Genomic DNA, 15,105 nt, shown 5'->3' with positions numbered 1-15,105 from the left:
CATTAGATTTTGTGACTCAGTGTAGGCAGTGCTGCTTACTAGTTGTGAGAAAGACAGTTCATGGAATGTGCTAGGAAAAAATGTTGTCAGCAGTTTTCAGTTTTGGTCTAGGGAAACTGTTGAAAACCAAAGTTTATCTACTGAGACTTTAAAAGAGAATATTCATTTATTTAAAACTAAGAAATTAAATTAATAGTAAAATACTTAGGTAATGGTATGCTTATAAGAATTGACCACATATCCAATAAAGAGAAATAATTTTAAAATAATACGTAAACAGTGATGGTTGTAAATATGCCTTAGAGTATGTTAACATACAATGATGCCTTTGTGTTAAGTTTTACTTAATAAAATTGTATTTGTTGCCTACTGATCCTGTAGGACTTCAAAGTTATCACCACTGGTATTGTTTTTATATTATTAAGGCTGTTAGTGTTGAAGGAAGTTTATTGTCTTTCATCTCTATTAGCCTACTTGAAGTTTGACTATAATGAAATACACCTAAAGAAGATCTCTCCTTCTCAAATCCCCAACTCAGTGGTATAATAACTTGAGGAAAAGATGTTATCCTAAACTGTTTATTAACTACTAAATCACATTAGGATTCCAAAATCTTGGGATTGTTTTTAAAAGTTCATTAAATTTATAGCTTTCTAATGAGACTTGTAAAAACCCATGAAATAGTTACTTATCTATATTAATTATAAACTGGTATTAGAAACATGACTTGTTCAGTTTTAAGAATTACATATTTGTACTTTTTTTTTTTTTTACATATTTGTACTTAAAAAAAAAAAGTTCGAGAGAGAAGCTAGTAAAGTCTCCAATGCTGATTTACAGTGCTTTTGGATTTTCTGGGCATCATCAGGGAAAGAGATTCTTCACATGAACAGACTGTCCATAAAACAGATGCTTACTTAATTAATTACTCTAAGTTTTAATTTTTATTGTTTGTACTAATATTTCTAAAATGCATTGTACTGTCCCTAGTCACCTTAACTTCCTGAGCATAAATTAACTTTTCTATTATCTCAGGATTGTTATTATAAAATTCAGTCCTTAAACTATGCTAAAATATTCTGGTGTCCTTAGGGCTATTGAAGTGTGTTGACAGTTTGCCTCCTCTCAAAATCACTCCAGGAAGTTGTGCTGAAAATTTTTAAAGTAGACAGAAACTCTATTAGAATGTTTTATTAGATCTATTTCCACTTAGGCCATCATTTCTCTGCACTGCCGTCACTGCACCTTTCTCATATAATCAGCTGCCTAATATTATATCAGACTGTCTGAATGATGATATCTCCTGATGAATTAATTGTTCCTTGAATTTGGTAGCAGTAGAGTTCCTAAAAATCTTTTTTTCTACCTACTTTCAGGTTTAATTATTACGTTCATAATCATTTAGTTATGTGAAACTTTATTATTATATCTCTAAAATCAAATCACAGATGTAAATGCAATGTGAAATGTTCCATGACTACACATGATACAATCAATGTAAATTTCAAACAGTATTTTACCTGGGTAAACAAGAACTCTTGCTTAACATTTTTGAAGTGAGAAGTCATAGCATTAATTCGATCTTCATAGTCACGTAGCTGATCTTGCATGGTTGACTTTTCATCTTGCAGCTTTGATAACTGTAAATAATAAATGCTATGGTCAACCAAAGTCCTACTAAGTTTTTACCATATTAAACAATATAAAATCAAAAGAAAATTAAATTTTCATTTACTTTGCTTCTTTCAATATCCATTTGAATTTCTAAAATCTACTGATCTTTTAAATGCTATAAAATAGTGTTGTGATTTAGAGATAACTGTGGGAAAATTAGCACCATAATATCTGAACCATGAACTTCCAGATGTTCAAGCTGGTTTAGAAAAGGCAGAGGAACCGAAGATCAAATTGCCAACATCCGCTGGATCATCAAAAAAGCAAGAGAGTTCCAGAAAAACATCTATTTCTGCTTTATTGACTATGCCAAAGCCTTTGACTGTGTAGATCACAATAAACTGTGGAAATTCTGAAAGAGATGGGAATACCAGACCACCTGACCTGCCTCTTGAGAAATCTGTATGCAGGTCAGGAAGCAACAGTTGGAACTGGACATGGAACAACAGACTGGTTCCAAATAGGAAAAGGAGTATTTCAAGGCTGTATATTGTCACCCTGCTTATTTAACTTCTATGCAGAGTACATCATGAGAAACACTGGGCTGGAAGAAGCACAAGCTGGAATCAAGATTGCCGGGAGAAATATCAATCACCTCAGATATGCAGATGACAGCACCCTTATGGCAGAAAGTGAAGAGGAATTAAAGAGCCTCTTGACACAAGTGAAAGAGGAGAATGAAAATGTTGGCTTAAAACTAAACATTCAGAAAACTAAGATCATGGCATCCGGCCCCATCACGTCATGAGAAATAGATGGGGAAACAGTGGAGACAGTGGCTGACTTTATTTTTGGGGGGCTCCAAAATCACTGCAGATGGTGACTGCAGCCATGAAATTAAAAGATGCTTACTCCTTGGAAGGAAAGTTATGACCAACCTAGATAGTATCTTAAAAAGCAGAGACATTACTTTGCCAACAAAGGTCTGTCTAGTCAAGGCTATGGTTTTTCCATTGGTCATGTATGGATGTGAGTTGGACTCTGAAGAAAGCTGAGCGCCAAAGAATTGATGCTTCTGAACTGTGGTGTTGGAGAAGACTCTTGAGAGTCCCTTGGACTGCAAGGAGATCCAACCAGTCCATTCTAAAGGAGATCAGTCCTGGGTATTCATTGGAAGGACTGATGTTAAAGCTGAAACTCCAGTACTTTGGCCACCTCATGCGAAGAGTTGACTCATTGGAAAAGACTCTGATGCTGGGAAGGATTGGGGGCAGGAGGAAAAGGGACGACAGAGGATGAGATGGCTGGATGGCATCACTGACTTGATGGACATGAGTTTGAGTGAACTCCGGGAGTTGGTGATGGACAGGGAGGCCTAGTGTGCTGTGATTCATGGGGTCGCAAAGAGTCAGACACGACTGAGTGACAGAACTGAACTGAAGAAGAGTAAGAGAGTCCAGAGCTCACTCAGTCTTAACCATGTGAGAACAGAGCCAGAAGGCAGCCATCTACAGGGCAGGAAAAGGGCTCTCACCCAATATATTCACCCAATATGGCACCCTGATCTTGACTTCTAGCCTTCAAAATTTTGAGAAATAAATGTCTGTTTTTTATTGAGTCGATGTTATTTCAGTAAAGCAACCCAAGCTAAGACACTGATTTAAATATAAATGAATTTAAAGCTACAAGTTTTCTGTAAGATTTTTGCTGTTTTTCATTCCATGGACAGAGGAGCCTGGTGGGCTACAGTCTATGAAGTCCAAAGAGCTGGACATGAATGAGACCACATGGGTGTGGGTACGAAGTAGTCTCCTTTTACTGTTTTCTAAAAGGTGATTTTTTTTCCCCTTTCAATGTCTCTTTAATATAAAGCTATCCAGATGCTGAGGGGCAGGGAAGCTTGGTGTGCTACACTCCAAGGGGGGACAAAAAGTTGGACATGACTGGGTGACTGAACAACAACAACAATTCAGAATATATTTCTGAGAAACTTGCCTAAGCATTTAAGATGTCTATCTTAGCTCAGACTGCCATAACAAAAAATCATAGACTGGGTGGCTAAAACAATGGAAGTTTATTTCTCACAATTATGGAGGCTAGGAGGTCCAAGATCAAAGCGCCAGTCAATTTGGTTTCAGTGAAATTTTTCTTCCTGACTTGCAAATGACTGCCTTCTCACTGTGCCCTCACACGACAGAAAGAGCCCTGGTCTCTCTTCCTCTTCTTACAAGAGCACTAATCCCAGTGCAACCCCCTCTCCCCTATATCTTGTTGTCCTTGTTCAGTGGCTCAGTTATGACCAACTCTTTGCAACCCCATGGACTGCAGCATGTCAGGCTTCCCTGTCCTTCACTATCTCCCAGAGCTTGCTCAAACTCAAGTCCATTGAGTTGATGATGCCATCCAACCATCTCATCCTCTGTCGTCCCCTTCTCCTCCTGCCCTCAATCTTTCCCAGCATCAGGGCATCAGGGTCTTTTCCAATGAACTGGCTCTTTGCATCAGGTGACCAAAGTATTGGAGCCCCCCAGTCTAGAACTCCCAAAGGCCCTACCTCTAAAGACCACAGTCTCTTTTACTCTTCCGGTTGTTCAGTCATCCAGTCGTGTCCAACTGTTTGCAACTCCATGAACTGCAGCACACCAGGCTTCCCTGTCCCTCTTCATCTCCTGGAGTTTGCCCAAACTCATATTCATTGCATCGGTGATGCCATCCTGTCATTTCACGCTCTGACACCCTCTTCTCCTTCTGCCCTCAATCTTTCCCAGCAACAGGGACTTTTCCTATGAGTTGTCCGTTCACATGAGATGACCAAAATACTGGAGCTTCAGCTTCAGCAACAGTCCTTCCAGTGAATATTCAAGGCTGATCTCCCTTAAGATTGACTGGTTTAATCTCCTTCAGTCTAAGGGACATATAAGAGTTTTCTCCAGTACCACAGTTTGAAAGTATCAATTCTTTGGCATTCTGCCTTCTTTTTTTTTTTTTTTTTTTTTTTTTGAGTTGTTTTTTTTTAATTTTATTTTTACTTTACTTTACAATACTGTATTGGTTTTGCCATACATTGACATGAATCCACCATGGGTGTATACGAGCTCCCAATCCTGAATCCCCCTCCCACCTCCCCACCCCATATCATCCCTCTGGATCATCCCCATGCACCAGCCCCAAGCATCCTGTATCCTGTATCGAACATAGACTGGCACTTTGTTTCTCACATGATAGTATACATGTTTCAATGCCATTCTCCTAAATCATCCCACCCTCTCCCTCTCCCTCTCCCTCAGAGTCCAAAAGTCCGTTCTATACATCTGTGTCTCTTTTGCTGTCTCGCATACAGGGTCATCATTACCATCCTTCTAAATTCCATATATATGTGTCAGTATACTGTATTGGTGTTTTTCTTTCTGGCTTACTTCACTCTGTATAATCGGTTCTAGTTTCATCCATCTCATTAGAACTGATTCAAATTTATTGTTTTTAATGGCTGAGTAATACTCCATTGTGTATATGTACCACAGTTTTCTTATCCATTCATCTGCTGATGGACATCTAGGTTGTTTCCATGTCCCCACTTGTAAAAGAATGAAACTAGATCACTTTCTAACACCACACACAAAAATAAACTCAAAATGGATTAAAGATCTAAATGTAAGACCAGAAACTATAAAACTCCTAGAGGAGAACATAGGCAAAACACTCTCCGACTTAAATCACAGCAGGATCCTCTATGATCCATTCTGCCTTCTTTATGGTCCAGCTCTCACAACCATATGTGACAACTGGAAAGACCATAGCCTTGACTATACAGACCTTTGTTGGCAGAGTAATGTCTGTTTTTCAACACACTGTCTAGGTTTGTCATTGCTTTTCTGCCAAAAAGCAAACGTCTTCTGATTTCATGGCTGCAGTCACCATCTGCAGTGATTTTGGAGCCCAGCAAGAGGAAATCTGTCACTACTTCCACATTTCCCCCCCTCTATTTGCCAGGCAGTAATGGGGCCAGATGCCATGATCTTAGTTTTTTTAATATTTAGTCTTAAGCCAGCTTATCACTCTCCTCCTTCACCCTCATCAAGAGGCTCTTTAGTTCCTCTTTGCTTTCTGTCATTAGCACATATCTGAGGTTGTTGAGGTCCTGCTTATCTTGATTTCAGTTTGTAATTCACCCAGCCCAGCATTTCTCATGATATGCTCAGCGTATAGGTTAAACAAACAGGTGACAGCAGACAGCCCTGTTGTACTCCTTTCTCAATCTTGAACCAATCAGTTGTTCCATACAGGGTTCTAACTGTTGCTTCTTGACCCACATACAGATTCCTCAAGAAGTAGGTAAGATGGTCTGGTATTCCCATCTCTCTAAGAGCTTTCCACAGTTTGTCATGATCCAAACAGTCAAAGGCTTTAGCACGGTCAATGAAATAGAGATAGATGTTTTTCTGAAATTCCCTTGCTTTCTCTATAATCCAGCAAATGTTGGCAATTTGATTTCTAGTTCCTCTTCCTTTTCTAAACCCAACTTGGAAATCTGAAAGTTCTTGGTTTGCATAATGCTGAAGCCCAACATGTAAGATTCTAAGCATGACCTTATTAGCATGAGAGATGAGTGCAATTGTCCAATGGTTAGCAGATTCTTTGATACTACCCTTTGGTGGCTGGCATGAGGATCAACCTTTTCCAGGTTTCCTTCCTCTTTTTATAAGAACACTAATCCCAGTCCCCACCCCATCTAGACCACATCTAAACCTAATTGCCTCCCAAAGACCCCACCTCTAAAGACTATCACATTGGGAGTTAGGGCTTCAGCATATGAATTACTGGGAGAGGAACACAAACATTCAGTCCATAATAATGGAGAGTAATCTTTTAAACTGTTTATTATTAATTCTGTTGGCTTATGATCAGAAAATGTGACCTATAAAATTATCATTCATTTTTAATTGTTGTAAATACATATAGCATAAAATTTACCATTTTAAACATTTTTCAGTGCATATTAAATACAATGGCATTATGTATATCCACACATTGTACAACCATCACTAGCATCCATTTCCAAAAATGTTTCATCCTTCCAAACTGAAATTCTGAATCCATTAAATACTAATCCCACATCCTCCTTATCTCCAGCCCCTGGAAATCACCATTCTACTTTATGTCTATGAATTTGATTACTCTAGGTTACCTCATATAGGTGGAATCATACCTTTGGTAATCATACCTTACCAAATCATATCAAGTATTTGACCTTATGTGTCCAGCTTATTTCACTTAGCATACTGTATTTAAGGTTAATCATTCATTTTTAGGTTTTTGCTCTGGTCTAGTACACAATCTACCTTTGTAAGTGCTTTATGAACATATACTTAAAGGATGTATGTTCTCTTTGTTTTTACTTTTGTTGTATTATTCATATATTGCATATCTTTATTTTTGCCTAGTGTATGTGTGTGTGTGTATGTGTGTGTGTGTGTGTGTGTGTGTGTGTGTGTGTGTGCGTGCACTCAGTCACTCAGTCATGTCTCACTCTTTGTGACCACATGGACTGTAGCACACCAGTCTCCACTGTCCACGGAATTTTTCCGGCAAGAATACTAGAACATGTTTTTATTTTCTACTCCAGGGATCTTCCTAACCCAGGGATCAAATCTGGGTTTCTTGTGTCTCCTGCACTGGCAGGCAGATTCTTTACCTCTGCGCCACCTGGGAAGTCCAGATATTGAAGTACCTCACTGCATATTTTTGTCAAGGTCTACTAGCATTTATAATAGCTTTTACTTTTATGTATTTGGCTGTTGTGTTGTTTGGTACTTTATCACTTTTATTTTCTTTGTCAGTTATGACTTTTATCACTGCATAATTAACCCAAAGCAAAAGAATCTGCTTTTTAAATTAAAGCATAATGATTAATTCTCCACAACTTGATAATTCCTTCCCCATAGAGCTCCCAAACAACATTTGACTGCCTCTTTCTTAAATAAAAAAGGATATGCAAGAATCACCAGCTACTTATTGAAAACTTACATAATGTATGGGACATCAAGATAAAAAGATTCCAAAGAAAACAGATAATTCAGGACAAAAAAGACAAGAACTAAAGACACACACATACATACACACTCAGATTGTAATTGATAATATACTCCTAAAACAAGACCATGTGACACAAAAAAGCAACAGCACATAACCTGGAAATTTAAAATATGATTGATATAGTTGCCAAAATTAAAGCTGCTATATAAAGATGAAACAAAACTCTAAAAGCTTCCAGAGAATGAAAAAGTAACCTACAAAGAAATGGAAATCAATTTAAAAAAATAAGAACTGGAAATCATTTTAATGTAAGATCATTCACCATCAACACTGCTTGAAAGACAATAGGGCAAAATTCTTGATAAATTCTGTGGAAATTGTATTTTTAATCTAGGATTTTTTTATCCAGCCAAATTATCATCAAATGTGAAGATTAAAATATTTTCAGATTCAGAGTGTTTACCTCACATAGACACTTCTTAGGGAGACACAAGAAAGTAGTTCATCAAAATAAGGGAATGACTCAAGAAAAAAAGAAGATATATATGTAGGAAATAGACCATCAACCAAGTAAAAGAATAAAGTGAATTCACAGGTTAACAGCTGAGAAATAGGCTTTCAGAAAAACAGTCCACTTTGGGAAACACAGGATTCCAGGAGGAAGTAGTAAGGCAGAGAGAAAGTATCTTGATGATCCGATCCTATGATTTAAGGAATATAAAGTTAAAGCAGGCAGTGCAAGGAACCAGACTGGCAAAGCACAGTACTGTGGGCCCTTCTTGAAACAACCACACATGAAAAGTATCCAACCAGTCAAAAGATGAATCAAAAGTGAAAATTTCAAAATAAGATAAACTTAGTAAAGTAGCTGTATAAAAGACCATTAAATCATATTAAATATAAAATTAAGACTAAACACTTATAGTAAATTAAGAGCATTGAATAGAATGCATATAAAATAAACCTTGATAATATAAAAATAATAAAACCACTATTTTTAATGGTGAAAAGAAGGTAGCAGAAAAGGTAGGAGGGCTAATCTCTTCATTTCAAAGACGCAAAATGAAAGATCAGGGAGTCAACTCATACTGTCTACAAATGAAGCAAAGAATTTTTTTAGAAACAATTTAACCATTTCATTTTTCCTATTTAGTTTTTCTTAAGGTTACTGAAATTTTTTCACAACCACTATCTCTTATAACCAAGTAACATTCACTGATAGTCAATAATTTCTTTCATCTTCTCCTCTTAAACACAAGTAAAATTAAATTTCTATGCTAAAAATAGCACATGTAATAGGATCTCATTTTTATAATATTCCTGTCTTTTTTGTCTATATAAAGATCATGATGTCTAGGACATTTGTTTAAAGTCATGATAGTCATATCTATGGTTAACAGTGAGTATTCTGGGGAGAGAATATCTTGTATTTTTTATTTTATACCCTTCTCTTCTGTTTGAATATTTTAAACTTTCAAGAGTTGCTTTTTTAATATCAGAGTTTATTAGGTGATGTGATTATGGTCCTCATTATTCTTTAATTGTTCTTCAATATTTTTTAAAATAGCTAATTCAAGGAATAAGTATATAAAATCCTGTAAGACATATTATGGCAATAATACCCAAAATGAACATTTTAATGGAACTTAACCTATATTAATGTCCTTAGAGCAGTATAATAACCTTGTGAAATGATTGTTTTACTTATCTCCAGTTTACATAAGAAGAAGAAACTGACTCAACGCTGATATACAGGATCTGAACCCAGGACTGGATACTTATTAACATTTTTATTCCTCAGTATTCAGTGCCAGATCTCTTATATTTCCCAATGTAGTTCTTCACTTAAAAAGCAAAATCTAAAACCATCTAATTAGATATAAGTAAATAAGAAAGAATATTTTTAAAAATATATTTTCAAGAAGCAGAGCGGAGGATTTTCGTTTTCATTTCTCAGAGGAGAGAAGACCTTGTCTTCCATTCTCTAAAGCAATGTAAACATCACAGGTTCTTCTTGGACTCTTCCACACAACACATTGTCATGTGATGGAACATTAGACTCAAGGTCTTTAAAAGTTTCCTGGGCTGGTTACAGTTTTTAACAACTGCCATGCTTTGGTTGCAAGCTGGTTAAAATACTCCTTTGTTGTTGTTTAGTCACAGTCCTGTCGGACTCTTTGCGACCCGCAAGAACTACACCCACCAGGCTTCTCTGTCCACGGAAGGATTTCTCAGACAAGAATACTGGAGTGGGTTGCTATTATTGCTTCTCCAGGGGATCTTCTGGACCCAGGGATGGAACCGCCTCTCCTCCATTGGCAGGCGAATTCTTTACCGCTGAGCCACCAGGGAATCCCCCAAATACTCCTTGCAACGTAAAATATTTTTATACTGTTCTATGACAACTTAATCTCACTTTGAAAAGCTGTAAACTGCACACTGAACATACTTACTAGAACATCACTCTTGAAAACATTTCCTCGAGTCATTTCAAATATCATAGGAAGAAACTCAAAAAGAAAAGTCAACCATACGTGTTTCGTTTACAAACATCCGCAAATAACTGTTGCTATGCAAATCTCAGAAGTCACTTTGCAAACCGCGCTTAATTCTGAGGCAGGAAAAAGCTGGCGCTTTTTTCCTCTACTACTCAGGAGGTTGCAAATGAGTGCAAGAAGTGGAAGAGGAGGGAGTAAAGATTCAGACTTTATACTCTTGTATACCAATTATCGTTTCAATTGGATTGACTGATATCAACGCTTAGCAAGTACCGAAAAGGGAGCAAAGAGATGGTACCGAAGAGGTAAACCAAGAAAAGACGGCATTAGGGAAGGAACGAGAGAAATAAAAGTTTGGGTATTTCTGCCAACCAAAAAAGTCCCCCCAGAGGCCCCCTCTCCCCTCGCCCACCCCACCTTGCCTTCTTCACCTGATCCTTACCTGCTCTTCCAGTGTCTTGTTCTCCTCGTTCGCCACCGGGATAGCGAACCCATCCTCCCAGCGCAGCTCCGCCAGGAATTCACTACTCATGATGACAAATAGATAGGGGACCTCAGAAAAAGTGCAGAAGAACGAGCCACCGTCTCATTTCACCCGTGAGCGGCACCTGAGGCAACCCCAGGAACTCGCAAAGCTCCGGAGTAGTTGCTACGCGAGCTCTAGCAACCGTTTCGCGCCCTTAGTTACCAAACCGGAAGCGCTCAGGTCCTGAGGCAAAACTTCCGGTCGAGAACACTGTCCCTGAATCCAGGGAAAGTTTTTCTTCTTGAGCACCCAGGGAAGAGAATCAATTTACTTTTCCAGAGGTTCCTTCGGAGAAGTCAATGGCACCCCACTCTAGCACCCTTGCCTGGAAAATCCCATGGCCGGAGGAGTCTGGTGGGCCGCAGTCCATGGGGTCGATAAGAGTCGGACACGACTGAGCTACTTCACTTTCACTTTTCACTTTCATGCATTGTAGAAGGAAATGGCAACCCACTCCAGTGTTCTCGCCTGGAGAATCCCAGGGACGGGGGAACCTGGTGGGCTGCCGTCTATGGGGTCGCAGAGTCGGACACGACTGAAGCGACTTAGCAGCAGCAGTAGCAACAGAGGTTCCTTGGGGTTGCCAGGTGCCGGCATAACAGTCCTTCAACGTGCAGCTCGGGATAACCCCCATCTGCGGTCCCGGGGGCTGTAAAATCCGGCGCCTGCGGTCTCCCGGAGGCCGCAAGGCACAGATCCGCACTGCGCCAGGCGGCAGATAAAAGCTGACGAAAAGAATGTTCAAGTGGCGTTTGAGTTTCATTAGTAGGTGAAATCTCGGTAGACTGAAGTAGACAGGGATTTTGAAGCAGAATTAACTCCCTGGAAACATTGCTGGATGTTTTGATCCTCGTCTGATTTAACTTCTGGTCTTCCAGCTTACAGTCTTAGCTAACCGCAGACGTGAACTGCGCAGGGGTGGCTGACCTGCAGCGCAGAGTTCCTACACCTTTATTTTCTTTACATTTTCATTTGTTAACATGTGTAAAATCTTTAACTCAGCACAAAAACTTGTATTGCTTCCTAATCTCTAAAAAGGAAATCTAGAATGGCAAACACGTCAACTAACTCATTTGGATTACCTACTTGGCACCGGTAGGTGTCTGAATTTATGCCCTGTGTTGTAGAGCTTCTCAGAACTGGAAAGGACAAAACAGTGAACTAATTTAATCCCTTCAGTTCCTAGATAATAAACTGAAGCTCCCTGAAGAGGGTAAGTGGACAGAACCAGACAGAACCTAAACTAAGATACAGGTCTCAAACTATGCTTTCTGCAATGAGGGGTGTTCTTGGCTGGAATACTCTCTACCACTGCATGTGAAAGTGGAAGTTGCTCAGTTGCGTCCAACTCTTTGCAACCCAATGGACTATAGCCTGTCAGGCTCCCCTGTCCATGGCATTCTCTAAGCCAGAATACTGGAATGGGTAGCCGGTCCCTTCTCCAGGGGATCTTCCCAACCCAGAGATCAAACCCAGATCTCCCGAATTGCAGGCAGATTCTTTACGGAGAGCCACCAGGGAAACCCCTACCATGGCATCCTGAGGATCAAATAATTTTGCTTATCCAATAGTTCACTTATCTGTTGCTTTTTCCCCCTTTTCTGAGTTTTATTTTAGCTGTTGGTAGTTAAACGTTTATAAAGTTTAAATATATATCCTCATATACTCAGGAACCAGAGATCAAATTGCCAAAATCCTCTGGATCCTCGAAAAAGCAAGAGAGTTCCAGAAAAACAACTATTTCTGCTTTATTGGCTATGCCAAAACCTTTGACTGTGTGGATCACAATAAACTGGAAAATTCTGAAAGAGATGGAAATACCAGACCACCTGACCTGCCTCTTGAGAAACCTGTATTGCAGGTCAGGAAGCAACAGTTTAGAACTGGACATGGAACAACAGACTGGTTCCAAATAGGAATAGGAGTACGTCAAGGCTGTATATTGTCACCCTGCTCATTTAACGTCTATGCAGAGTACATCATGAGAAACTCTGAGCTGGAAGAAACACAAGCTGGAGTCAAGATTGCTGGAAGAAATACCAATAACCTCAGATATGCAGATGACACTACCCTTATGACAGAAAGTGAAGAACTAAAGAGCCTCTTGATGAAAGTGAAAGAGGAGAATGAAAAAGTTGGCTTAAAGCTCAACATTCAGAAAACGAAGATCATGGATGGCATCTGGTCCCATCACTTCATGGCAAATAGATGGGGAAACAGTGGAGACAGTGGCTGACTTTATTTTTCTGGGCTCCAAAATCACTGCAGATGGTGACTGCAGTGAAATGAAATTAAAAGACACTTACTCCTTGGAAGGAAAGTTATGACCAACCTAGACAGCATATTAAAGAGCAGAGACATTACTTTGTCAACAAAGGTCCATCTAGTCAAGGCTATGGTTTTTCCATTGGTCATGTATGGATGTGAGAGTTAGACTATAAAGAAAGCTGAGAGCCAAAGAATTGATGCTTTTGAACTGTGGTGTTGGAGAAGACTCTTGAGAGTCCCTTGGACTGCAAGGAGATCCAACCAGTCCATCCTAAAGGAGATCAGTCCTGGGTGTTCATTGGTAGGTCTGATGCTGAAGCTGAAACTCCAATACTTTGGCCACCTGATGCGAAGAGCTGACTCATCTGAAAAGACCCTGATGGTGGGAAAGATTGATGGCAAGAGGAGAAGGGGACAACAGAGGATGAGATGGTTGGATGGCATCACCAACTCAATGGACATGGGTTTGGGTGGACTCCGGGAGTTGGTGATGGACAGAGAGGCCTGGCATGCTGCGGTTCATGGAGTCACAAAGAGTTGGACGCAACTGAGCGACTGAACTGAACTGAACTGACTTATCACCTTAACACTTTTTTTTTCCTTGCCATATTAACTTCATCTGTATCTTTTGTTTAAGCATTTTAAAGTAAGACACAAATCTAACAGTTCACTCATAACTGCTTGAGTATACATTACCAACATTTAGCTTATTAATGTTTTATAACATAAACACAGTATCATTATCGCATCTAACAAAATTAACAGTATCAAAATATCTTAGTGATCAATATCTTTTCACATTTATATTTCCTCAAATGTCTTGAAAATGTTTTTTCCCTTGGTTTGTCACTATACTTTTGAAATCCTCTTTTCTAGCTTTGGCTCTTTGTGCTCACATGGTTTTCCATGTATTTAGTCATTCAGACTTAGAAGTAGTGACTTCAAAGACTAGAGTTAGTAAGGTATTTTAATCTCTATTTCTACAATGCCTAAGTTTCCAAAGTGGTTGCAAGAAAACAACTTGTAGAGGGAATATTGACCTATATGAAATAATGGACTTTTACAGCTTAAATAACTTATAGCTTATAGAGATTATATTCCATTTCACAGTAGCTTGATCATCCGTGCTAACGAAAATGTTAGTATCTAGCATATATTAAGATGGCATAGTTATTTATACTTGAAAATTGTTATAGCAGTGTCTTTTTTAAACAATTATTTTAAAATGTGAATACTGAGGCAGCTGCCTTGGCCTGTGCTGATCTGTTGATCCACCCCTCTCAGTGTCAGCTGTAGCTGCCAACTGCATGACTGCAGCTGTCTTTGCTGGGTACTCCTCTAGGCCCATGGACATAAGAAATTTGACAGCCAAATCCCTGCAAATAGTCCCATTTCCCATAACTCAAGGCTTCTGTTTCCTGAATTTCAGGATGATGATTGTACCCATGTTGAATTTTGGACAAAATATCCATGCATCCTCCAAATTCTACCTTTCCACCTTTAAATAATATCCCTCCTTCTCCCCTTCATCGCCACAGTATTTCTATCATCCAATTCCCACTTTTATAAATTCTACAGTTTCCAGATTATAACTGTATTCATTTGGATCTAGATTTAGAAACAAAACCGAAAGTTTTACAAGCCTTGTCACTGACCATGAAATAATCAATTTAATTCCCAAATGCTAAGGTAGATGTTACCCTTTTAATATTTCATTCCCAAGTAGATAACTTCATTCAAATTAGGTTGTTCTGGCTAAAATATTAAGAGATATTTGGTTTTGCAAAAAAATAACGTGATCTTTGTTTTAAAAAGAAAAATACATATAAGTATGAAGTATGCCAATCTCACTCTCAAAAGTTTGCCACATTTTGGCATTTATCCTACTGGCATTTTTTTAAATGAAGCTCTCTCTCTCTCTCTCTCTCTCTCTCTCTCTCTATATATATATATATATATATATATGTATATATATATATATATGAAGCTATATATTTTTTTTTCTTATAGAAATAAAACAAAACATTCTTTGCAAATTCATTTTTTCATTTAACAACAGTGGCCATGCTTCCACATCAGTACACTACATCTTTGGTCTTTTAATGGCAGCTTAAAATTCAGTATTATCAATCAATTTTAACTTTATAAACAATGCTATAATGAATG

General features: G+C 38.5%; 1 protein-coding gene across 1 annotated transcript in view; it reads right to left on the bottom strand.

The window, feature by feature from the left end:
- Positions 1-10,677, bottom strand: part of CCDC39 (coiled-coil domain containing 39) — a 54,901-nt gene extending 44,224 nt beyond the window's left edge. The window contains exons 1-2 of the mRNA XM_052647016.1: positions 10,588-10,677; positions 1,521-1,640 (exon numbers count right to left, since the gene is read on the bottom strand). Of these exons, the coding sequence (XP_052502976.1) occupies positions 1,521-1,640; positions 10,588-10,677 (210 nt within the window). The remainder of the gene's footprint in view (positions 1-1,520; positions 1,641-10,587) is intronic.
- Between the last annotated feature and the right edge of the window lie 4,428 nt (positions 10,678-15,105).

Source organism: Budorcas taxicolor, chromosome 1, assembly GCF_023091745.1.
Source record: "Budorcas taxicolor isolate Tak-1 chromosome 1, Takin1.1, whole genome shotgun sequence".
NCBI lineage: Eukaryota > Metazoa > Chordata > Mammalia > Artiodactyla > Bovidae > Budorcas > Budorcas taxicolor.
The sequence above is the reverse complement of the archived record's forward strand: the minus strand, read 5'-3'. Positions and strand labels throughout refer to the sequence as shown.